Genomic DNA, 25,407 nt, shown 5'->3' on the forward strand with positions numbered 1-25,407 from the left:
CAGAAGGGCTACAATTCGAAGGACTTTGTATTGTCCATGGATCTCTGCAGCCATTCTGTGCCTTAGCATCACAGAATCTTAGAGTTAGAAGAGAGCCAAGGGTCATCTAGTTGAACCCCCTGCAATGCAGGAATCTCAGCTAAGACATCCATGACAGCCTTTTTGCTCCAAAATCTTTGTGCTAGTACAGTCATACCTTGTGTTGCATTCATGTTGAATCTTTTAGGCTTGTGAACACGGCAAACCTGGAAGTGTATACGTTTGTGCAGAAGCGCCGCTGCTCTAGTTGTGGACTTTTCAGGGTGCGAATGGCACCCCAGAATGGATCGTGTCTGCAACTAGGGGTACCACTGTACTGATTTTACACATGACAAAATAACCATGGAACTCCTAATGCCACTACAAAAACCAACTTCATGTTGTCCATCCTGTCATTTCTTAACCCAGTATGCTTTAGAAGAAGATCAGGCTTTAATTCCGTGTCTATATGGTCTGTCCCATGTAACAAATGGCAACATCATAGAATTTGAAATAAAAAATATGACTGTTGTATTATGGTACTCAGTTTTGGAACTCTGGTCCATCAAAACCAAACTGGAGCAAGCCAACTTGCATGACATCTGTGCAGTTCTGTAGTAAAGAAGCATTCCAATCACTCAATGTGGTCAGAAATAGAGTCATTTCAGATACTGTATGTGAATAATTTTTATCCACTTGAGTGTGAGATTGGAAGTTTGGTGGTCTCCAATAATTTAAATGTCTCATTAAAAAATGAAATCCTATGTGGCTTTCACAAATAATTTAAATGGGCATGAACTGTAATTTCTCTCTCTCTCAACAACCAAGGACTGCATGTAATAAACAGATTTTGGAGAATTTAAATATAGCTCTCCTTATGCTACTGATTTTTAATAAGCAAAGCTATATTTATAGACCTTTTGTATTATTTATAAAAACTGTACTAGTTTCAGGAATTGTAGGCATCTGCAACACAAATTGCAAGTGAAAGCAGGACTGCAATGCAAATTCTTTTTAGTTTCCTAGAGAAACCTGTTCCATTCCATCTGGATATACAAACATTTGAGAAAATGTCTAATTCTGATGGCAAGGAGATCTTGGCATTTAGCATAATGGGCCTTCCCAAATTAAGGAAATAATTGACTAGTCTTTCTGTACACAAGATTAGCAAAATGTTCAGGTAGCAAGGTAAACTCTTGTCCTTCAGGAACAAGTAGATTAAAAACCCGTGATGGGAAAAGGGGGCAGAGTTATACTGGACAATGACATTCTTCAGGATGCAAGGCAGAGGGACCTTTGGAAATAAGACGTGATTTCCACAGCTCTAGAAGAGAAAAGGATCAAACTGCAGAGCAGAAATGTGGGAATTGACTTGTGAAGATAGTTGAGAAGTGCAGTCACATGACATATACAGTATTTAGGTGGTTATATACAGATGTCAGAAGTAATTATGCTTAATATGTCTCTCTCTTTCCTTTTTAAAAATAATGTATTAATGTGTCTCTAGAAGCTACCACCCACTGTGCAACTTTCACACATGTTGTGCCCAGAACACCCACCCACCCCTTGTATACATACCTTAGTAGATTAAAAAAAAATGGTATGGAAACATATACATTAGTTTTTGAATGCATTCCTGATCATTACAGAATGAAAGCTGATGTTCTAGGACCAGGGACAGCTCCCTGGTAAAGCTGCAATCTAAATTGTTTACTGGAGATGCATAGACATTTAACAGTCTCTCTAAATAACCTGTGGCTGGTAATTTAAAATGATGATTTTAAGTATATCATTACATATTTATCAAACAACAGAACATGATCTGAAATGCAAATTATCCTTAATTAATTTTTAATGTTTAACTTATATACTAGCTAATTTTCTCTTGCATGGTTAGGTAGAATAAATTAATTATGCTATAACTTCTGTATTCTACATCTATCCTGAAATATTTTCAGCTTCTAACTTGTTAGATTCCCTCCCCCCCCCCCGCTATAAACAGGCACATAGCAATAATGAAATTTAGAATGTTGCAATAATATTCATTGAATAGCCTTAGCCCATTTCAACATAGATAACTAATTAATAATTTCTACCCTACTGTCTTTTGAAGCATTATAGAAGAGGACCATAACTCAGTGGTAGAACAAATGTTTTGTATGTGAAAGGTTCCAGAATCAGTCCCAGGCACATACTGGTGGGCTATAAAAAAACTCCTGTCAGTAAACCTGTAGAGGTGCTGCTAGTCAGTAGATGGGGATAGGGAATTTGTGGCTGTCTAGATGATGGATTCCTTATCATCCCTGACTACTGGCTATGCTGGTTGGGATTGATGGGAGTTGGAGCCAGGTGTTGGGGAACCTCCAGGTGTTGGCTGGCTCCAACTCCCACCAGTCCCAACCCCTGGTTCAGATAATACTGATGTTATCAGTCGCTTCCTATTTCATGTTCGAGCAGCTTCCTGTTTGATGTAGCATACTTGAAATTGTATACAACAAACAAAGACAGGCACTATTTCATTCCACAGTCTCTTTTCCATAATGCTTATTACAGTACTCAGGTTTTTTGTTTTTGTTTAGGAAAAAAATGACCCTCCATTAACTATAGGAAAGGGCACCTCTAGCTCTCTATGTAGTATTTGCCTAGATTCTTCATTTATAGATTTACTGGTGTCAAATGCTATGAAGTATAATCAACAATAACTTTCCAGCATGTAAATTTTGGACCATTTCCCCATACAAACCACAGTCCATCAAGCAACTGTCCAGCAGTACACAATTTGGCACAGATTGTCTCAGTCTGTCACAGTACTTCTGATATAAGTGGATCAAGGATGGTTGCAATCTGAATCAAGGGATAAAATATAAACTGGTATTATTATTTAAATGTGCTCAGGATGTTTCTTCTCTCGGCATGATAACTTTGATTAAAATAAGCTGCTTTAGGAGTGTAATGCATTTATAGAGGATGCAATAACATTTATATTTCTATGCAGCCTTCAAATCAGTCTGCAGCTATTGAAACACACTGCTAAGTCAGTTTTCTTCTCTTTATTTAACTCCATGGATGTCATTTTAAGTGAAACACTTTATGACATCTGTGGGCAGAGTGGGAGAGGTTGGAAGGGAAAGCCAGAATTATGCAAGCAGCTTTACTATGCCTTGCCAAACGAGGTGATTTTGTTTACAAGGGGTTTCTCTTACTCACTCATAAATATAGTCATGAAGTGGAAGGGGAGGGGGGAAATGCTTATGGCTCAGTAGATTTGAATTGTGTGCAGAGGTATAAATACCCCCCCCCGGATCCTCTTTAAATGAGACTAGCCAATCCTAGCCAGCCCCCAGTAAGGTGTGCAGACAGGTTACCTCTTGTGGGTATCGTTATCTGATGTGATATCATGCTATATGTGCACCAGCACATGTTCTGCAGCAAACCTGCACATGGAAATCAGTTCCTCTGTGCAGATCAGTGGCACTGAATGAAGGGCAATTGAATGTTCTTGGACAACATACCTGCAGGGCTCTTTTGCCCATTTTTCACCCTCCCTGAAAGTGGATCAAGGTTGGAAAGAAGGTTTCTTCCCTACAGTCCTGATTGCTCAGTATGAGCAAAATTTTGACATGTGTGTAGCCTTCTGCTGCTTTCCTTTCAGGTCAGATCAAAAGTGGTAATCGCCTGCCCCCTGTCTGTCAAGGCATTATGTATCTAAATACCAGGTGGAGAGAGGGCTGCTTGTGAGCTTCCTGTGGGCATCAGGCTGGCCAGGATGCTTTTGGCTTGACCTGATCCAGCAAAGCTCTTCTCCTATTCTTCTTTTCCCACCCCCTTGTCTGCTTTTCCTGCTCAAGAATAGGAAAGATGGTTTGGTGGAGTTGCCAGTTGAGCCTTGGCCACCCAGCTACTAAACCAACCTCAGGCTTCATTCAAAGTTTGGAGCTAGGAGGTGGGAGGAATCACTGTACAAACTCCCAGATGATTGGAAGGAAGGCTGACTGTATCATGCTTGCCAGAGGGTGGTGCCACACTTGCCATTATTTGTTGAAGCCTGGCTGCACACCTGGTTCTCTAGAGCAGTGTTTCCCAACCTTGTGCCTCCAGATGTTTTGGGACTACAACTCCCATCATCCCTAGCTAGCAAGACCAGTGGTCAGGAATGATGTGAATTGTAGTCCGAAAACAGCTGGAGGGCCGAAGTTTGGGGATGCCTGATTTTGATTATTATTAATTGCATCTTGTTATATTCTTGTTAAGAAAATGCTGCTCTGTCCTGTCTATCAGGATGGGTCCTTCTATCATCACCTGTGGACTGTAATCAGCATCCCCACCCCACCCCAACCCCGATCATTGTCAGGGAAATGAAAGATACAAAAATTCAAAATTAAGAAAAGTTTTACCAATGAAATGAAGTTTGTTCCTTCCCTTTTGATAAGAAGTGTTTGATGAAAGGTGCAGCATGAATTCTTCAAAGGCCATAATTAATTGTTAAATTTAGAAGTGGCTAAGCATATATTAATTATAGAGGAACTCTGAAGCAGCTGTGTCCTTGATGAACGTCAACAATTGCAGCAGTGGAAGGTTGTGCAATTAATGTCATGAATATTCATGATGAGTTTTTAACAGGTACTAACTATTCTTAACTGCTTAGGTAGCCCGTCCGTCTTAATACTTCACCACTTGGATATGGATGCATTGTATTAACAGTGTCTGACATCTATAATTCAGCTTGCGTATCTACTGTTGGCTAATTGGAATAGACTAAAGTTAGTCAGATGAATTTGAAAACCTGTCCTCTAGTTCCAGCCTCTGTTACAGAGTATAGAATTTGTTGCTGTGTGCTTAAGCAATGTGACTGGGTTGAATCCACATATGGCAGATGCCCTTTGCTCACTGAAGCATTATTCTACATCTTGCATTAGAGTGTTTTATGCTAGCAATGAAATGAAATCCAAACAGTGAAGCACAATCCAAGTATGCCTACCATATTACAGAACCTGTTATAGTTCTTGTGCACTCTAGTTATTGTCATGTGTGGTCTATGGTACATATTACAATGCCTCTTTAAACAGTAAAATGTAGGAAATCTCAGTCAGATTTGATCCAGAGATTCCCTTCTTCTGATGGAGGAAGGTAACCTTTGAAGCCAACTCAAGGAGGACACATATTAGTGTTTACAAGTAAAATAAAAATTTATAATGAAAAACAATTATAATCAATACCAAATTTGGCATGCAAGATAAGAGAAATTTAAGAGGTGTGAGTTGTATTTACAGATGTTTTCCTTAAGTGAATGACTGATGCCACCAAAGTCCATACACAATGATCAGCTCATTTTCTGCTCAGTACTTTTATACAGTGTGTATGGGGGATGGGGTGTTTTTGGAACACCTAAGGCCTGAGCTGGATTTCCAGTTATGGCCACTAGTACAGCTACAATAAAGGCAGTAAAGTCACTGAAATGAGTTGCCATATGTCCTCATTTTCCAGGACACATCCTCTTTTTCATGGGTATGTAATATAAGAATTGTCATAGTGATCCATAGTTAAAGGTAAAGGTAAAGGGACCCCTGACTGTTAGGTCCAGTCACGAACGACTCTGGTGTTCATCTCGCTTTACTGGACGGAGCCGGCATACAACTTCCGGGTCATGTGGCCAGCATGACTAAGCCGCTTCTGGTGAACCAGAGCAGCGGACAGAAACATTTACCTTCCCGCTGGAGCGGTACCTATTTATCTACTTGCACTTTGGCGTGCTTTTGAACTGCTAGGTTGGCAGGAGCAGGGACCAAGCAACGGGAGCTCACCCCGTCACAGGGAATTTGAACCGCCGACCTTCTGATCAGCAAGCCCTAGGCTCTGTGGTTTAGACCACAGCGCCACCCGCGTCCCTGTTAAAAGTCGGCAAATGTCCTCTTTTTTGCTCTTCGCCCCCACGAAGTCAAGTAGGTCTGAGTTGCTTTGATAGAGGAAAAGCAACTGGAATGAGATATATGGTAGACTAGACCTAATAGGGACCCAGGTGGTGCTGTGGTTAAACCACTGAGCCTAGGGCTTGCTGACCAGAAGGTCGGCGGTTCGAATCCCTGTGACGGGGTGAGCTCCCGTTGCTTGGTCCCAGCTCCTGCCAACCTAGCAGTTCGAAAGCACGTCAAAATGCAAGTAGATAAATAGGGACCGCTACAGCGGGGAGGTCAAGATGGTTGGACAGTGTTCTCGAAGCTACGAACATGAGTTTGACCAAACTACGGGAGGCAGTGCAAGACAGGAGTGCCTGGCGTGCTATGGTCCATGGGGTCACGAAGAGTCGGACACGACTAAACGACTAAACAACAACAACAACAACAGCGGGGAGGTAAACGGCGTTTCCATGTGCTGCTCTGGTTTGCCAGAAGCGGCTTTGTCATGCTGGCCACATGACCTGGAAGCTATACGCCGGCTCCCTCAGCCAATAATGCGAGATGAGCGCGCAACCCCAGAGTCAGTCATGACTGGACCTAATGGTCAGGGGTCCCTTTACCTTTACCTTTAGACCTAATAGAACTTTGCAAAGAAGGCTGTCAGTGTAAGTTAATTCTGATGGTTTTAGTCAACGTATTCCAATTAAGATTTTAGACTTTGTCTGAACAAGAAACGGGGGGAAATGCCAGAGGAAGAGAATTAGGTTGACTTAGGAAACTGATCTAGAAGAGCAATAAAAGCTTTAGTTCAAAGTCTACCTCAGACGACTGCTGCCATGAGGACTTTACAGCTCTCTCCTGCCATTTCTAGGTTTGAATTGATTGATTGATTGATTGATTGATTGATTTCCTAGTGCTGTGCACGAGTCAAGTCAATGTAGGGGGGGTGCCTGTACCCGGCAAAAGCAAGCTCACACCTCATTGAGTTTGTATACATACTTAAGGTACACATGTAAGAGACTTCTTATAATTATATTTTGGGAATGATTATGTTCTTATGTAGCTGCATTGTTTTATACTTTCTGGATGCCCCATGATTATATTATAAAGTAGTTGTGCTGTGTGCTATAAATCAAGCACTGCTAGGAGTGGTTTCTTTTTGTTTCCCAATATATTTCTTATCAATAAAAATCTGGTGTGTAGCGCAAGCAAATTTTTATTCTGAAAGTGTTGCCCAGAGAAAAAGGTTTGAGAACCACTGCTCTAGACACTGGATGGTACAATTCATCTCCAGGAAGAATAATAGAACCTGAATACAGGTGAACTGGCAGCACCATACTTTATTCCAGTTTATGTATAAAGCCGTATGTAGCTTCTGAAATGTAATTCACTTAAGGATTTGACACCAATGTGGTGTGGTGGATAGTGTAGTGGATTTGGACCAGGGAGACAAGTGTTCAAATCCTTCCTCCCCCATGAAGTTCCTTGGATAAAACTTGCTCCAGTAATAAACTCTCATCTTAACTTACCCTATAGGTTTCTTGTGGAGATAAAAACAGGCAAAAAGAAATGTACAACATGAGTTTGCAAATAATGTCCTAAGGGTGTGCAGAAACTCCAATCACATGAGTACCTGTGATTATCATATCAGTTATAATAAAACAATTTTTTTGTTCGTTAAATGTTTTATGTACTTGAGAGCTTGTCCCTGTCCTCAAACCATCACTTAAGTCAATTAGCTGACTGAAGGATCCCTCTGCCCTTCTCCATGTGATGCTTCCTTTGATCATATGAGCTCCTGTAAGCCACATTCCCAGTATACTTAACTTACTCAAAAGCATTGCTTCACATAGGCAGCTTTCTGGCTTTAATAATTACCTCAAAGTATCCCCAACTTTTCCAAAACAATTAGATTCAACCTTTAGTTCAAAGTCTACCTCAGGCGACTGCTGTTTTTTCTTTCCTTTCCTTAATTCCTTGGGTAATCCCTTAAGGCAGGTTTGACTGAACAATTAAAAGCTTTGGAATATGAGGCTTATGGGTATGATTTGATTGAACAAAAGCAAGAAAATCCAGCATTAAACCTGCCAGAATGTAAAGAAAAAGCCCAGGGGCAATGTTCCTTTTCCCCCTCCAGTTTGACCGAACATTCAAGGAAGTTCATATAGGGCAGACATGCCCAAAGTTTGGTTCGGAGGCTTAATCCGGCCCGCCAGGCAATTTAATTCGGCCCCCGTGACAGTATATGTACAGTGGAACCTTGGTTTACACCTACCTCTGTTTATGAATGCCTCCGTTTACGAAAGCCGCGGACCCGGAAGTGTTCCACGGAGTCGGATGTGCAGATCGCTTCTGTGCAGCTCGCGCATGTGCAGAAGTGCTCTATCGGTGCTTCACACATGCGCAGAAGCGTGCCTTCAGGGAGCGAATGCCTCCGTGGAACGAATTGCGTTCGTAAACCGAAGTTCCACTGTACTGGGGTAAAATACTAAAAAAATGCTCAGGAACTTCAATCCTAAAAAAACCTCAACAAATCACTTTATCAAATCTGGATTTCTTTGAAAAAAAGTATGGGCAAGGTTTGTGAAGTAGTCGTGCGATACCATCACAATGTATTCCTGATTACAATATATAAATAAATCTGTGGTATCTCTCCTAATGAATATGGGCTTGCCCATTGCTTAAATTTGGTTTTTGATGCCCTGCTTTGAGTGCCACCATTTTCCAAAGTTAGGTGGGTGGAGACTGGAGATGAGACCTTTTCTGTGGTGATATATCATTTGTGGAATCCTTCCCCAGAACCATCGTTGCCATCTTTTAGACAGCAAGTGTAAAACTGTCTTATTCATTTCAGTATCTGCTGGGTGTCTTGCTGTTGAGTGTTGATGTTGTGGGCTGTGTTGGAGGCTTAACAGGGGGAGGTGAAATAGAAATGTTTCAAATAAAATAAATAAAATAATAATAATGTTTACGTGCAAACACAACTTCAGCTCACTCCCTACACATATCCTGGGCTATTTGAACACACACACACACACACACACACTGGATTAATTAATAATGAATTATTTTTAATTAATTAACCCTGAGCAACCTTGGCCTTGTCCGTTTATTCTTCCTTTTAAATCCTTAAGTTGAAGGGTATTTTTCCTTGCATCAAATATTACAAGGAAGGGTTTTCTTCTGGATATAGAACTTGCCTAGCTTAGCAACATAGCTAATTATTCACTAAATTACATTTTCTGCGATCTCACATGGGACAGATGAAGAGGCATTTATGAAGCTTCCAATTTGTGTAAATCAAAGAGTGTCAAATATGTATTGAAGCAGTAAAAAAGTAATAAGCCTTTCAACAAAAACTACATGTAGACATATCCATGCCTATGTGTTTTTTGAACTGCAAAGCTACAAATAGCTCTGAAACAAGAGGATATATCAGAAGATATCTGAGGACTGTAATATTTGTGCTGTTACAGTTGTATTTAAGATGGTCAGACCTTTAGCAGAAGGTAGTCCCAAACTGCCTGAATGTGTAATCTTGAAAGACAGCATTTGTTTCTGATCCTGCTTTTGATTCAGTTGTGCAAGAGCAGGGAAGTCTCTGGATGCAAAAGGAATAGGGAAGTAATTGTTTTGAATTGATCCTCGCTTTCAGGTTGTTACCTAATTTTGTAAAATTGTTCTTATGTTTTGCAGTTGCATTATCAGAGTATTTTGTAAGTTGCCTTGACTGTTTTAGGCAGTTGATATAAAGAAAGAGGGAAGCCCAGTGTTCCACTTGGCATCGGCACCTGTTGATGATTTGAGGTCTTAAATTGGTTTTGCTCTGGACAGGGAAGGTGACGCCCTAGGCCTGGGGTAACCAATGTGGTGCCCCCCATAGCCAGATGTTTTGGACTCAGCTGTCCTCTTCCCTGGCTATTGGCCATTCTGGCTCAGTACATGACATCTGAAGAGCACTTTGATGGCTACCCTTGCCCTAGCCATTACTTTGCCATCTGGGGGCAGTGCAGCATATATTGGAACCAATCAAATGTGGTTCATCAAGAGGCACATGGTGCTATGGAAATTGACATTCCTATGAGAATTACTGTATTTTTCTGTGCATAAGACACCCCCACGTATAAGACGCCCCCTATTTTGGTGGACTCCAAACTGAGAAAACACCCCTTAGCACTACCCGTGTATAAGAGAGCCCCAATTTTAACCCTAATTTTTTGGTAAAAAAACAACAACCCTAGTATTTGTTATGTACTAAGCTTGGATCCTAGAACAATAGGCAAGTAGGATTCTAGAATGCAACAACTGATCGGCTTGCAGGAGAAGACCAATCAGGCTCCAGGAGGGAAGCAGAATCAGCCAATCAGACGGGACTCATTGTGTAAATAATGTATATAAAAGCCTGAGGTTTGGGGAGCATTTCATTCACTGTTTTACAAGCTGCAACAAAGAGCATAAAGTCACTACAGGACTCCGAGTATATTTCAGTCTTATACACGGAAAAATACGGTATAACATGTCCAGAAGGCTTACTGGTCAGAGATGATACCCAGCCTCCCAAACTCTGATTGATTGTTTTTATTTGATACAATTTATAGGGCACTTTTTTGTTGATTAACAAAAACCACAAGTGGTTTACATCAGTGTTTCCCAACCTTTTTTCTACTGTGGCCCCCCATGGGTGTAGTAAGTAAAAATCTGTAAAAATCAATACAAACTGAGGTTCTGCCCCCCTAACAAAAAGCCTCCCCCCAACAGGCCTTGTGCTGTGCCCCCCAAGTTATGTGATTTTCACCTGTTGCCCCCTTGGAATATCCTGCCCCCAAGGGGGGGGCATATGGCCCCTCTTGGGAAACACTGGTTTACATAAAATCATTTAAACATCCATAAAATATTGTTAAATCACACTTTAAAAACATATAGAAAAAATTATCAAAATATAAGTACATTTTAAGGCTAGCATACATAATAAAATTACTTGTCTGACTAGGCTCACCTAAACAGAAAAGTTTTTAGCAGGCAGTGAAAACAATCCAGTGAAGGTACCTAATATTAATGGGCAGAAAATTCCAAAGAAAAATTCCAAAGTAAATTTATTGTAAGTGCAGAATGAACAATATGTCAGAAGACTTTGTCCCAGTTCTAACTTCTAAAACCCCATAGGTTTATTTTTCCCCCATCTCCTGACAGTTCTTGTCTTCCCCTTTCTAGATCCTTTTTTTAAAATTTAGAGATAAGTTAGCACTCTCATAAGTGACAATAAAGTTATCAGAGATCCATCTTTCTCACTTAGATCATTAGTCACAAAAATAAGTTGATTTATAAGGCCTTAATGGCATGTCCTGAAATGAATGCCTATCACTGTTGTTCTAAGCTCCTGCTATAAAATGTAGAATTTCAGTGTTTAGGATTAAGTCTGGGATTTTGAATGCCTGATTATTTACTCTTATCTCCAATATGATAATTATGTGTGTTAATCTACATTAAAGCAAGGCAAATGCTTATCTATTGCTTTGTCCAATGGGTGCCATGTTTATTTGATGATGAACAAGCTTCAGATGATCTACAAAGTCAGAGAAAGGGAGATGGAGATAATGGTCTATAACCCCGGTTGACCAAATACAGCAGTTTTGGCCACAAAATCCCAAGACTTACATTTGTGAGAGGGCTGTGCTGCTTCATCCAAAGGAATTAAGCTCAAGCAAATCCTTTTCTATTCTCCTGGGAATGTGAAAAAAATAATCTGTATCAAACAAAATCACATACTAGGAGCTAATATTTTCCAGCCTTCACAGCTATGATCCTATTAATACTGTGTTCTAACCATAAAGTTTTGCTGTTCATGTTTGATATTTGCTCTACTTCTGTGGCTTCTCTGCAGTAATATGCAATTAAAGTCTTAAAGCTGTAGGTTAATTATGTGAATCTGCAAATGTTATAATTTTCACCAGGGTGTGGTTTCCTATTATTCTGCCTTAGCATAGTCACCCACAGCTGTTTCATATACATATAAAGTTGTTAACTGAAAAATAAAAATAAATTACATGGGTTATGCCAGCACCAGCCTTCTCAACCTCCACAACAGGGCACCAGTTCAAGTACTTTTAACCCATATTGTGACCTTTTCCTACCACAAGCAATATTTGACTGAGATTTGTGGTAAGCCTTGGCCAGCCTTCAGAACTCTGTCTCTTTGATATGCGGTTATTGAGGTTGTTGCCACAGCAAAACCGCTACTGCCTCATACTAATCTATGTCCTCAGGAGAAATCAAGAATAGTGTTAGGGATTCTCAACATGGTGGTAGTGGGAATGCCGGCCTTATTGTTCAAGATGACACATTTCCACAAAATGGGCCTTTTTTTTCATGCTCCCGGATACTGTCTAGCCTGCTAATGAAGAGATCTGTAGGTTTCCCACACGTAGAATTTGCTGAATTCCCGTTTGTACGTGGTTGCAGAGTACCTGCATGGTGAGAACCTGACAAATGGTCTTGTGAAAGGAAATCCATTTTGTTATCTCCCCCTTTCCTTGAATATGCATAATGCTTCTATGCCTGAAGAGCTCAGCAGTGGCATAAGAGGAAGCCAAGCAGTGGGGCGCCAGTTAGGCTCTACGATTTCTGTAAAAGAATTTGTAGTGTTGGGGTGTAAAGAAAACAAGGAGAATGAATGGGTCATTTGCTGTGGCTGGTCAATGGAACCGTCTTGTCGTCTTCGCTCTTGTCCTGTATAAATAAAGCATTGTTGTCCATCCTTGGCATTTGTGCTTCATTGTGATAAATTGGTCTTGATGTGTCTGACATTTTTTTAACCAAGTCTTTTTCATTGACTGTTTTGGAAAAGTCCAGCTTACTTATACTTTGCATCAACACAGACCTCAAGAGCCTTGATAGCAGTCACTATCAAGTAAAAGTTAACCTTCTCTTTCTCTGCAAGAAAAAATTGGGCAGACAAATTTGCAAAAGCCTAAAATAAATGAAAGCAAGCAAGCAGAGGAGATGCACACCTTCATCTCTACCCTTCTTTCATGACCTGTTGGCTAGTATTTTCATAGCATTTTTGTTTGAAATGAAGCAGACCAAAATTGCATTGACTCTTGTCCTCAACACTTTTGATTTGATTTGTCATTTCTTTGCCAAAGTTCATTTCCTTACCTTTGCATTTCATAGTGAAAAGCTGAGTTTGAAATTATTCAGGCTTAGCTCCCAGTTGTGTTTGAGCTCCCTATAGTTGATTTACACTGACAACTGATGGTTTTCTGCTTTGAGGGTTAAATGCTCAGATTTACTTTTCAAAATGCATCTAATTACTTGAATCATTGTGGTGATTAACCCGGTGTCCTTTTCATAAACAGATGCTGCCTGTCCTGCCATTCTCATATCCGTTATTCTTCCAAAGGTGTTTCTTGCTGTGGGCTCTGAGATCAAATTGATACTGAGATTCCTATATAACCTTCCTGCCACTTTGCTACATTTCACCATAAGTTTATACTTTTATTGCTTGTTTTTGTTCCCCAAAAGCACAAGTTTAAGACAACTCTGAGCTATTTTACCTTCAGGCTTTTTCTGATGGCGAGAGAAATGTCTTCTATCACGTAAACAGAAATGGCCAATTCCTCAGAGACTTGCTCTCAAATAAATTTCAGCTGAACAACTCTATTATGTTCTGTTTCTTTCCCAAAACTGCGGTCTCCTAGGTTCTTCTGTTTTGGGAGAGTTGCAAGTAAGCATGTAAGTATATAGAAATTAAATTGCTTACATGTCAAGTCAGGAAAAAAAACTTCCATAGCTGGAGGGTTTCCAGATATTGTTCTTCCATTCAGGGCACAGTGGGAGCAACGTTAGAATACCATCACTGTGGTACTCCAAAGGTGGAAACTTTGGAAATGCTAGCTGTTCAGACAGTCATTTAATCTAGTGGTTTACTAACCACATATGTTTCCCACTACAGTGGAACCTCGGTTTATGAACACCTCGGTTTACGAATTTTCGGTTTACGAACGCCGCGGACCCATCTGGAATGGATTAATTCACTTTCCATTACTTTCAATGGGAAAGTTCGCTTCAGTTTATGAACGCTTCAGTTTATGAACAGACTTCCGGAACCAATCCTATATAATAAAGTCCAAGTGTCTCTGCGTCCAGTCCCTGTGTCCCTGGGTTTGCGCTACTGCGCATGTGCCCCACGGACACAGGGACTGGACGCAAAGACTGGACGCACACACACGCTCTCCCCCCCCTGCCTACCATTTCCCTGCGGCCGCCAACCGCCGCTCCCGGCCGGACAGCGCCTCACTGCGCGAGGAGGAGGAGGAGGCTGCTTTCTTTTCCTTCCCCCCCCCTACGCTCCTGCCACTATTCGCCATTGGCTGGTTCTAAACAGGGTTTACCGCAGGGGCGGGAGGGAGACGGGGAGCAGCAGATCCCCGAGGCGAACACGCGCAGTACGACGGGCCGCAGCCGTCGGTTCCACAAACGGGCGCACTCCATAAGCAGTGGCGCCACTCCTACACGGGCTACTCGGGCACACTTCCATGCTACTCGGGCGCATGGGCGCTGCTTCCCTTCCGCCGGCAGCACGGCGGATCAGGCCCCAAAGATGCCTCTACGAATGTCCCCGAGGTTGCTAGAGCAACAGGTCTGCTCTAGCACCCATTATTTTAACGGCCTTCAAGATACTAGTTGTGTTCATAAACCGAGGTACTACTGTATTTAGAAACTCCCAACTGATGTGATCCAGACAAATGCATGGCTACCTCTGTGCATTCTGTAACAGTGCATTGGACATTGTGCCAATGCACAACATTTGGGGAGCTTTCAGAACTTCATTTTGCAGTATTGTGGGGCTAGTGTTTGTTTGGAGAAGGGCAGGTGGATTAAGAGCCCCTTTTGGCATGTACAGTTCTTTGATGTTCACAGGCAGTATGATCATTTGTATATGACATTAATAGTATGTCTATAACCTCTGAGAACCTGATTTATGGGCCTTGTTTGTGATGAGGCACAGGTAGATACCTTCTACATTCCAGGCCTGTGGCTGTTACGATGTTCGTCTAAATGCCCTCCAGATGTATTGGAAGCTATAATCTAAAATATCTGGAGAACACCAGGTTGGCAGACCAGCTAAAATGAAATTAGACTATGTCTTCAAAACAGTTTCACTAAGCTAGGTAATGACAGCATCCACTCTATAATTATTCAGGGGTTTCCCCCCTTAACTTCAGTAAGATGCTACATTTTTTATGACAGCTCCTGGTGGCCTTTCATTTTCCTGTTAGAATGATGAGCTCCCGGGGGGGGGGGGAGCCAGGCGGTGAAGCTGCAGCTGCTTTGATTGCCTTCAGATTGGAAACCCACTAAGAAAATGTCAATGAGGGCAGTTTCATTCACCGAGCACTTTTATGGCCTCAATGTAGGAATGGGAGTGGGGGTGGCAGAGAAGCATCACCTTTTGGACACTATTGAATGCTTGATTAATCCCCCAATTTCCAGTTCCTTTTCAATTTCAGTGGCGCCCACCAGACACTTCTTTCCCCTTATTATTAGGTCAGTGGTGCATTTGTGGGAAGCAGAGAAATGCAAACTTGCGAATATGTATCTTAGTGTTGCAAAGGCAGATCTGCCTGTCAAACTTCCGTGATCAAAATTAACTTGTGTGCCAAAACAGTTCCATATTAAAGATCATCATATGAAACCACAATGAGAGAAGGGAATCTGGACTTGTATACTGAGTAAGAGACAGTATCTCCAAAAGCAGCCGCCTGATCTTCTGCAATGGTATCTACAAGAGCAAGACGAGTAGTAAGGACTGCTTTTCACCACCCTTTCTCCTTATCCTAGAATAGGTAGCTAGTATTTGCATTCCTAAATACAGTATCTCAAAGAAATACTTATATAAAAAAAGATTTAATCCTATTCTTTGGGTGTGTTCATCTATGGTCTTGTAGTCAAGGACATTGCAATGGGTTAAAAGTGTTGCAAAAGAGATTTCAGACTGAAAGGGATTCTTGTTTTTGTAATGAACTAGGCAGCGTTCCCCCTCCGCCTTGTTGTTTAAATCTATTCAGAATTAAGTTCCTAGATTCTTTCTCCAGACACTCAAGGTACACTGGGTTTAGTGATTTTGGGTACACTGTCTTCTAATTTACACCTGTTTATATTCCTTTATAACATCCTGAGGTTATGAGATTATTCAGCCTGCTATACTTGGAGGAGGTCAATTCTTTTTAACTCTGTTACTGTGCTTCAGGTGGTGAAGATGTAACAAACCAATAAACAGGAAAATACATTCCAGCTAAATTATTTGCATAGTATTTTGATCAAGTTTAGAAAGCATTCTAGAAAGCAAAGCAGCAATGGAAGTGTCTTGTTCAAAGCTTTCAGATATAATTGTACAATTGTATATTGTATATTGTGAACCCACAAAGGACATCCACCAGTCTTTCTACTATGTGTGCTGCCTGATGAAAATGTGGGGCACTCTGAGATAAAGTTATATATAGTTCTTATTTTATTCATTAATTATGTTATTTTTGTGTTTCTTTTTTTAGCCAAACAAGTATGCTTAGCTGAAAAAATTAGCTGTGGAGACTCCAGCAACAAATGCATCCCATCTTCATGGAGGTGTGATGGAGAAAAAGACTGTGAAAGTGGAATTGATGAGGCTGGGTGCACTAATGGTGAGTCTGAATGATGCTGAGCCTTTCATACAGATGCCGTTATTTGACCTCAATGAACTCAAACTCCAAATTATCTGATGCCAGTTTTTGTATCCCTTCCCTCCTGTATTTCATATCTACCCCAGCCTTTCTGATTAAATGTGTTTGTACTACATTTTGCAGTGGAGCAGGATATTAGGCCACAAAAATCAATAATTGTTTTTCCATATGTTGTAGGTTTTAGGAAGGGTGTTGGCGATGATCTTACTGACATTAGATTGTAAGGACACACATGCCACCCAACCTATGCAAGCTCCACAGACACACACACACACACCCCGGAGCATAGATAAGTTGGGAACTAGTGTGGGCTGCAGATCCATTGCCTCTACCCTTGAGTAGGAGTAGTGGTGGAGAAACATTGAGTTGGCACTTTATTCCCTTAAGAGGATTCCATTATATATTCAAACTTCAAACTCTGGAAAGAATATTCTAGGCAGGGTCAGAATCTACAGCATGTAATAATAGCCCTTCGGGGAGAAAATGCCACTCCATAAAGCACACTGCAAAGTTAAAATGAGAAAATAATTTGCGGGATTCCCCAGAAGGCTGGATATGTTTTCTGTTTCCCAAACACTGCGGTAAGATTTTCTCAAGCTGTTGAAGTTGCAGGTAATTCATTTTCAGCCATTAATTTTTTGCTGCAAGTTTCACCTAGGTATTCAGTGGCGGAGCTTCATGCTCCGGCAGTGGGGGCGGGGCTGGCGCCCGTTCTGGGGGCGGGGTGCGCCTCCCGGAGGGGCAGGGCACGCGTTCCGGGGGCGTGGTGTGCCTACTGGAGGGGCATGACACACATTCAGGGGGCGGGACGCGTGTTTTGGGGGTGGGGCGGGCGCCCGCAATGGCGCCACTTAGAGCTCGCCGCTCAGGGTGGCCCACCCCCCCCACCCCTATCTTCCTACGCCCCATATGTATTAGCTAGTACTTGGGGATGTGGACTGAGAGACTGATCTCGCTCCAGTACTCTTCAACCATTAGTCATAGATCACCGAATAGGTGACTGTTGGGTTTTTAGTTACCCACAAAGCTTGAAAGGCAATATCTATTGTAAATGCTTTCAAGCAAGCAGATAGTGCTACTGTCTTTATCCTCTCAATAGTTCTATGTACGGTATTGTAAAACCTCTATGGGTGAGTAAAGGATAATACATAAAGGAGGAATGCCGTGTCTTTTGTAGGGACAGGGGGAGAAATTCAATTTAGTTCATGCTTAAAGGTGAATCTACTAGTTTTATACATTCCAGAGCAATGCACAAACCAAAACAAGCTATCCTTCAGAATTCACACTTCAGCTAGCAATTCTCCAGCCAAGTAATATGTACAGAAACACATATATTAGTGAAAATAATATATAAAAATAAGAACACAAGAAGAGCCTTGTGGGTTGGGCTAGTCCAGCACCCTGTTCTCACAGTGGCCAACCAGATCCTTATGGGAACCACAAGCAGAATTCAGGCACAAGAGCACACTCACCTGCTCTGGTTTCCAGCAGCTGCTTTTCAGAAGCATTGGTGTCTCCATTCTCGCAGGCAGAGCATAGCCATCAACAGCCCTTTTATATTAGCTCTATATTAGGGCTTTGCAAAAATGTGTACATTGGGAGGAAATGCAGGCAAAGGTGTATATATTAGCAGAAAAGTGAACTAAGACAGTAATGAATTTTTATGGTATATATATATAGTGTGTGCGTGCGTTCGTGCGCACACACGCAAACTGATGTGGAAATGTGTGGGGACAAGAAATAGGAGAAACCAAAATCCTGAAATCGACAGATTCCCCCATCCCTAGTCTCCCTCCATTTGTGTGAATGGCTGCGCAGCCATACAAGAGGCTGATTTTATTTGTACAGCTGGGGGGGCTTGTTTTACACACTGTGTGGCAGACTAAGCATAGCAGACCAGAGAATGGAAAGGTTGCTTTTGTGGCCTAGGTGTCCCCACAACTCTTCTCCACCTTGGGTTGTGGGCAGTTCTCTTTTCTTGCAAAGGAGCACATTTGTCAAATTAAGCCATTCTTCTCCAGATGAAGATGACCCCCCACTCTGCTGCTTGCAATACTTCTGAGTTTTAAAGGATTGATTTCAATCCTTTCTGTTATCCAAATCTGATCAAATCCCTCTAAGCTTATCTACTGATACTCTGTAAGCATCCCTGTTTCTTCTTTGCTTAGAATCTTTGCCATCCTCTTTCTCATCTTTGCTGTTTGCTTGTCCTCAACATGTATGAGGGATGGGGGCGGGGAGGGAGGAGAGGAGGTTTTACTTATCTCTTCATTCTTCCTGAGCTTACTTTGGTGGCAGGGGGTAGGGGGGGACTTTCTTTCTTTTTTGCCTTGCTTGCTTACTTGCTTGGAGTTAAATTTGAAGCTATCAAGCTCATCCTCTGAAATGTGACGTCTCCTTGTCACATTAGAGGCTGTGTGCCTTTCACAGAAAGTATCTGAATTTCAAAGTAACATCACATTTCATATATGTATTGGAAGGGGAGTTCATCATTGTTGGAAGTAATTTTCACATCTCACTGTGCAAAACACACAAACACAAAACCCTTAAAAATCAGAGGGAAGTGTCCAGGATGAAAACTCAGTGGATGTTTCTGAAATCCAAACAAACAACATATCTGCATGGGAAATAGCACAACTAGCTTTTCTGAGGGCTTTGCTAAGTTTCTACCTGAGACTTGTGCAAAACCTATGCCATACTGAATTTTAGTTGGAAGTTGTTGCTTTATCATCATAGCAGAGTCCAAATGGCAATGAATCCGTTTGATAATGGCTGGCAAATACAGGGAGTTTTCATATGGTGAGGTTTCCTGGTGAGGGATTGTATAGCCATATCAGACTTCATGTCAATAAATGCTCTGGTGTGGGAGAAAACTTGTGTTTCACATTCAAACTTTTAAGTCAGAAAGTTGTGAATGAAGCAAGTGCAGCAGCAGCCATCAATGGTCTCGTGGGATGTGGGAGGACAGAATTTCTTTGCAATAAAAGTGCTCCCACAGGAGGCAGTGATGTGGCCATTAGCTTGGATACTCTTAAAGAGGATTGGACAAATTCATGGAGGAAAAGGCTATCATTGGCTGCTAGCCATGAGGGCAGTGCTCTGCCTCTGTGGTTGGAGGTGGTAATGCTTATGGATAAAAAGAGCCTGCTTTATCAGGGCAGTGGCTCATCTAGTCCAGCATCCTGTTCTTATAGTGGCCAACCAAATGCATGTAGGAAGCCTATAAGCAGCACTTGAGTACAACAGTGCTGTCCCCACTTGGGATTCTGAGTAGCTGGTATTCAGGAGTATACAGCCTCCGACACTGGAGGCAAATCATAGGTTTCTGATGGCTGTAGGGGGAAGGGATCAGTTCCCTAAGAATAAAAGGAGATAGAGGGGCTTATTGCAAGTAAAACAAAGCCTCTGGCAAGGCTCTAGAGCAGGCATAGGCAAACTCGACCCTCCAGATGCTTTGGGACTATAACTCCCACTATCCCTAGCTAACAGGACCAGTGGCTGTGCCTGCCCTAGAGACAGTGTGCTTGATGATCCTTAACCTCCTCCTGGGAAACTGCCAGTGCATAAAGGTAAAGGTAAAGGTACCCCTGACCGTTAGGTCCAGTTGCGGTCGACTCTAGGGTTGCGGCGCTCATCTCTCTCTATAGGCTGAGGGAGCCGGAGTTTGTCCGCAGACAGCTTCCGGGTCATGTGGCCAGCATGACAAAGCCGCTTCTGGCGAACCAGAGCAACGCACGGAAATGTTGTTTACCTTCCCGCCGGAGCGGTACCTATTTATCTACTTGCACTTTGACGTGCTTTCAAACTGCTAGGTGGGCAGGAGCTGGGACCGAACAACGGGAGCTCACCCCGAACCACTGACCTTCTGATCGGCAAGCCCTAGGCTCAGTGGTTTAGACCACAGCGCCACCCGTGTCACCATAATTCTCACGAGCATTGATTTGTTGGCTTAGTTATGCTAAAAAATTTTTTTTTAACTGTTTCTTTTTCCATCTTTGTAAGGATCTCTGCATTTTCTAGCTTCAATGATTTTATTCCAGAGAATGTGAAGGTAATCAGTGTCCCTTGCCCCAACCAGGTAGGAAATTCTGAGCTAAGTAAGCTGTTATAAACTGCTGTATTTGATTTGGGAATTCCAATAATACAAAGCAAAACTTCCTTTTGCCGGATTGTAAGATAATCTCCCAAAGAGATGGCAAAAGGCCTCCAATTGAGTTGTTGTAAAAGCAGCAGTGGGAGAGTAATCATCAAGCACAGTGGGATTTGTGCTACAAAAGCTGCAGTATATTCCCTCCCTCCCCGCCAGTACCCACTCATGCCATAGTTAATTATAGACCCCTAAATGCTCCTTGCTAGGCAGCATAGAGACCTAAACACCAACCTAAACTGGAAGACTTCATCCCACAGTGAGCAGAGAGAGCAAAATCTTCCTGAGAGACTCAGGTGGCATCTTAAAACTATGTGTTCAGCTTCATTTTATGCCTTATGGCAAGTTTGTTCATGTGTAGGAAATTCACCTGCCCTACTGCCACATCAGCATCCTTGAGTTGGAGCTTTCCTTACCTGGCATTCAGGGAGAAAGATGTAAACTGGACGTACATATGCAGTTGCTGCGTTGTAACAGCCCCTTTGTTTGTCTGATTCTGCGCTGATTCTTTCGTTCTTTCCTTCTTATTTCTTTATTTCATTTATTATGTGCATATATAGCCTGCCCCGTTCACCAACAGGTCCTAGGACATCGTACAAAAATACTGCACTTAAAATACGTAAAATTTGCATTAAAACATGAAATAGACCGCATAACAAATGTGGCAAAACAGTAGCACAGACTAGCAGTGCACAGCAATGCCGGTGAAGGGAAGATATCCGCTTAGGCAAAGCCCTGGGTAAAGAGGTGCATCTTGGCCAATTGTCAAACTGCTTACAAAGATGCATCTCAGAGGGAGGTCATTCCACAACCTGGGAGCCACCATAGAGAAGGCCCTGACATGTTTTGCCCACAAAGCTTTCCCTGCTGATCTTAACTCCCTTGGCAGGTCATTTTGATTTTTGACATTGTGGAGACCCCCATCAATACTTCTTCCCTGATTAAAAAATACCTCCTGCACTTGGTATGTCAACCCACTCTACTGTGGGCCATAATCTTCCCTGAACACCCACAGCAGAACATTTTGTAGCCTCATTCCCCTACCAGAGTTTGGTGTAGTTCCTTGTGAGTTTGAGTTCAATGGCTTACATGTTGCAAGAGTCCCTTCGGCAATGTCTTACCATACAGGCAACCAAGATTGGAACTACACAGTGGCAAATGTATTTTTTTCCCAAACCTGCATCTGCCAGAGCAAGAACATTTGTAGGGGAGAACTGATAGGCAGGAAGAAGGAATGCTTAAGCTTTCCTACTGCCAGAAGCTATTGAAGCAGTGTGCAATAAGATAAAACAAGATAAAATACAAAGCATCAAGCTCTTACAAACAAGAAAACAATTTCTACAATTGAATTTCCATAAAATGGCTTCTTAAACGAAAACAGCTTCAGTGGCCTAAACATCTTGTTTGCCTAATTTCAGCTGGTAACTGATTCCAAAGGGCTACAGCTGGTTTCTTGTACAAACTAAGCACATCTCTGGGGAGTTTAGGTACTCTAAGTGCCATCCAAGGAGTGCTGTTGCTGTGCATGGCTATACATACAATCATTTGCCAAGTAGTAACTTACACAATAATCTACTACCACCACCCCTTACACCAGGCTGGAAGTGTAGGGGGTTGGATTAGGTAGAAATGTTCCTCCACCCAGCTCTCTCAGCTCAGCTAATCAGCAGGAGGCCTACTGGCTTGGACTAGTGGAAACATGGAGTTCACAGGGGCCGGGGGGCTGAGCTGACTTGAGATCTAGTGCTCACAAACTCCACATGGTAGTATTGGGCCTGGTTGTCCTTCTCCCTACCACCCACTGCCATGAGCTGCACAGCTGTGGTTGTGGTGGCGGCTCTGACACTCTGCAAAGCCCCTCCTTTGAAGGATGGGAGGTACGATTGTGCCCTTACTTGAAAGGTATCATCCTGCTGAGTAATATGGAAGGTGTTTGCTATCTTTCTACACCTGATGAGAAATTTGTGGAAGCAGAGCAATAGTAAAGCTGTCCTCTTCATCTGGCAAGATGATACAGAGGACTGGCTTACCAGGTGGCTACAGCACACTGTGACACATCCATACTTGCCCATAAAGAGAAAAAGGAAGAAGGCTCGTTTCTTCCCATATTAAAACGAGACATTCACTGCCTGTCTCCCTCGCCTGGAGGACTGATTTTAAGTACTCCCTGAACCATCTACTCTTCAGTTTTAACCAATGTGTACCATTAACAGGACACATCTTGTTTAATTCTACTCCAGAGACAAAGCAACCTACAGTTCAGTGGTCTCCTAGATTAAATTATCAATACTATTAATGGCTACAACTCTCTCTATTGATCTATTGAATTGGTCATCCAAAGGGTTATTTTTTATCAAGGAAGAGAATCATTGAAGAGTAGCAGAAGCTTTGGATTGGTTTTACTGACAGCATCTCTTACTAAAACTAGGAAAAGATTAAGCAGGATCAATGCCCCTTCTTCCCTTCAGCTATTTCAGCATGAACTAGAGAAATATTGCACACTGTTTTTAGCACAGACTTGTTAGGAACCGGCTGGATGAGGAGTGGTGGGAGGCACCAGCCAGGGAACTCCCTAGGGAAGCATCAAAGGAGGAAAGATCAGAGCCCAGGGAGCCCAGGCTCAGAGCCCAGGAGTGGCGGTGGGAGACTGAGGACAGGTCATAGGGGGAAGGAGTGGAGGAGTGGTTGGATTCTGAAAAGGCAACAGACTTTAGTGAGCAAGAGGAGCCAAGGGCAGAAAGCAGTTCTGACTCAGCTGATGAAATATCCCAGGAGCTTGCTGCTCCTACTGTACTAAGCTCCCTCCCCACTTGTCTCCAAGGACACAGAGTGTAGCAAAACAAAGGGCACAGATCCACACATAGTTTGAGGCTGCTTGGAAAACATCCGGCTGGTGATGAAACTTAGAGGGAAGTAGAAGATGAAAACCTTCAGTCCTGGCAACTGCTTCATAGGGGCCAGTCCTGTTTGTAGGCATTGCTATCTGGTGGTATGCTGTTTTCTTGAATGAAGAGCTAACTTTTCTGCTTGTCTCTACATCTCACAGTACTGTTTTATAGCATGCTCAAATGGGTCTCTTAAAATGCCATGAGTGACTTCTCTGGGGTTGCCCTGCCATAGCACTCCTGCCCAGCTTCCTAACTTCAAAGCCCATTGGATCTTTCAAAGCATACTTGTTTTGTCTCTGAGAAGCAGAAAAATCCTTTCATAGGATTTTTTTTGTTTTTCTGGTAGTAGGATTTTTATTATTTTATCACAACATGGGTACATCCTCTGTGGCAGATTTATGGATGTTCTTCCATGATTTAGCCCGCAGGATAGCTCAGTCAGTAGAGCATGAGACTCTTAATCGCAGGGCCATGGGTTTGAGCCTCATGTGGGGCAAAAAGATTCCTGCACTCCAGGAGGTTGGACTAGGTGATCCTCATGGTCCCTTCCAACTCTACAATTCTAGGATTTATATTTTTTTTCTACAATCTCTACAATGCACTACTGTATCAGTATACAAAGTGGTTGATAAGTCTTCATCCAAGGGCCGCAACACACAAGATGAAAATTTCCCACATAGTAGTAAATTCCATTTTTTCTAAGCAGCACGACTCTCCTATGTAGATTGTCATTTTGGATAAATGCAAGTGCATCTGTTTCTCCGCAAGTATACACTGTGGTAAAATGCCTTGGCAAAACACACACACACACACACACACACACACACACACACACACAATGAACAAACTAGATGTAAGATCTGTGGCCTTTCCTGCCTACTTAAAAGTGGCTTCCACATACCAAATTTTGCATGGTGAAGCAGCCATCATTTACCTTCCCAATAACCCTATTTCCTATTTTGAATAACTGGGATGAAAGAACAGTAACTTGCTCCAAGCCTTCCTAGAGGTCCAAGGTCCTACTTTTCTGCTTCTGCTCCTCCCTCAACACAGTCCCTCCATTTCACATTAAAGAGAGACTTCTCTGTGCAAGAGAAACAAGAGCACCTGTGTCCCCGTTCTTTGGCAAGCAAGGTTGCTCTCATAATGTGCAAAAAAATATATTATTTGCCCAATTTAAGTGTCAGACTGAATGCTCCATGAATGCACTGCTTTGCATTTAACTATGACAAACAGCTAATATGCTCATGCCAAAAGCACCCTCATTTCTGTATGTGAGTGTGTGATTACAGGCAACCACAGAGACAATTTTATTTTATTTTTTGCCTCTTTGTTGTGAACCTGCAGGATAAATCTGAATATGAGATGAGGTAGTAACTAAAGAACAATTTCTCCTGCTTTCTAAGGAGCTCTAATACCTTAAGCAGTGATAAAGTAGCAGCTGGCACACTATGTTTTAATTTCTGAATAGCCAGGGCATAATGCACAGCATTAATCCTTCCAGCTGTCCAGTAGTTAAACAGCATGTAAAATCAATGGTGTAGTATTCTTTCCTGCCTTATCTTATTTATCAAAGACTTACACTTGATAAACCTGCAACTATTATTGTTTCCATCTCTGTGTTCCTTTTAGATTCTTCTGTGCTCTTTGACTGTGACAAAATAATGAAACGGGGGAATTTGGAAGAAACATTTTGCTCTAATGGCTTGGAAGGGAGCCAAGGGGCTATTCCAGTCTCCACT

General features: G+C 42.2%; 1 protein-coding gene across 1 annotated transcript in view; it reads left to right on the forward strand.

Annotated features, from left to right (window-relative positions):
* The window catches only part of LRP8 (LDL receptor related protein 8), a 190,191-nt gene that overhangs the window by 122,354 nt on the left and 42,430 nt on the right, over positions 1–25,407 (forward strand). Inside the window, exon 4 of the mRNA XM_035123356.2 lies at positions 16,463–16,591. Within this exon, the coding sequence (XP_034979247.1) occupies positions 16,463–16,591 (129 nt within the window). The remainder of the gene's footprint in view (positions 1–16,462; positions 16,592–25,407) is intronic.

This window comes from Zootoca vivipara, chromosome 7, assembly GCF_963506605.1.
Source record: "Zootoca vivipara chromosome 7, rZooViv1.1, whole genome shotgun sequence".
Classification (NCBI taxonomy): domain Eukaryota; kingdom Metazoa; phylum Chordata; class Lepidosauria; order Squamata; family Lacertidae; genus Zootoca; species Zootoca vivipara.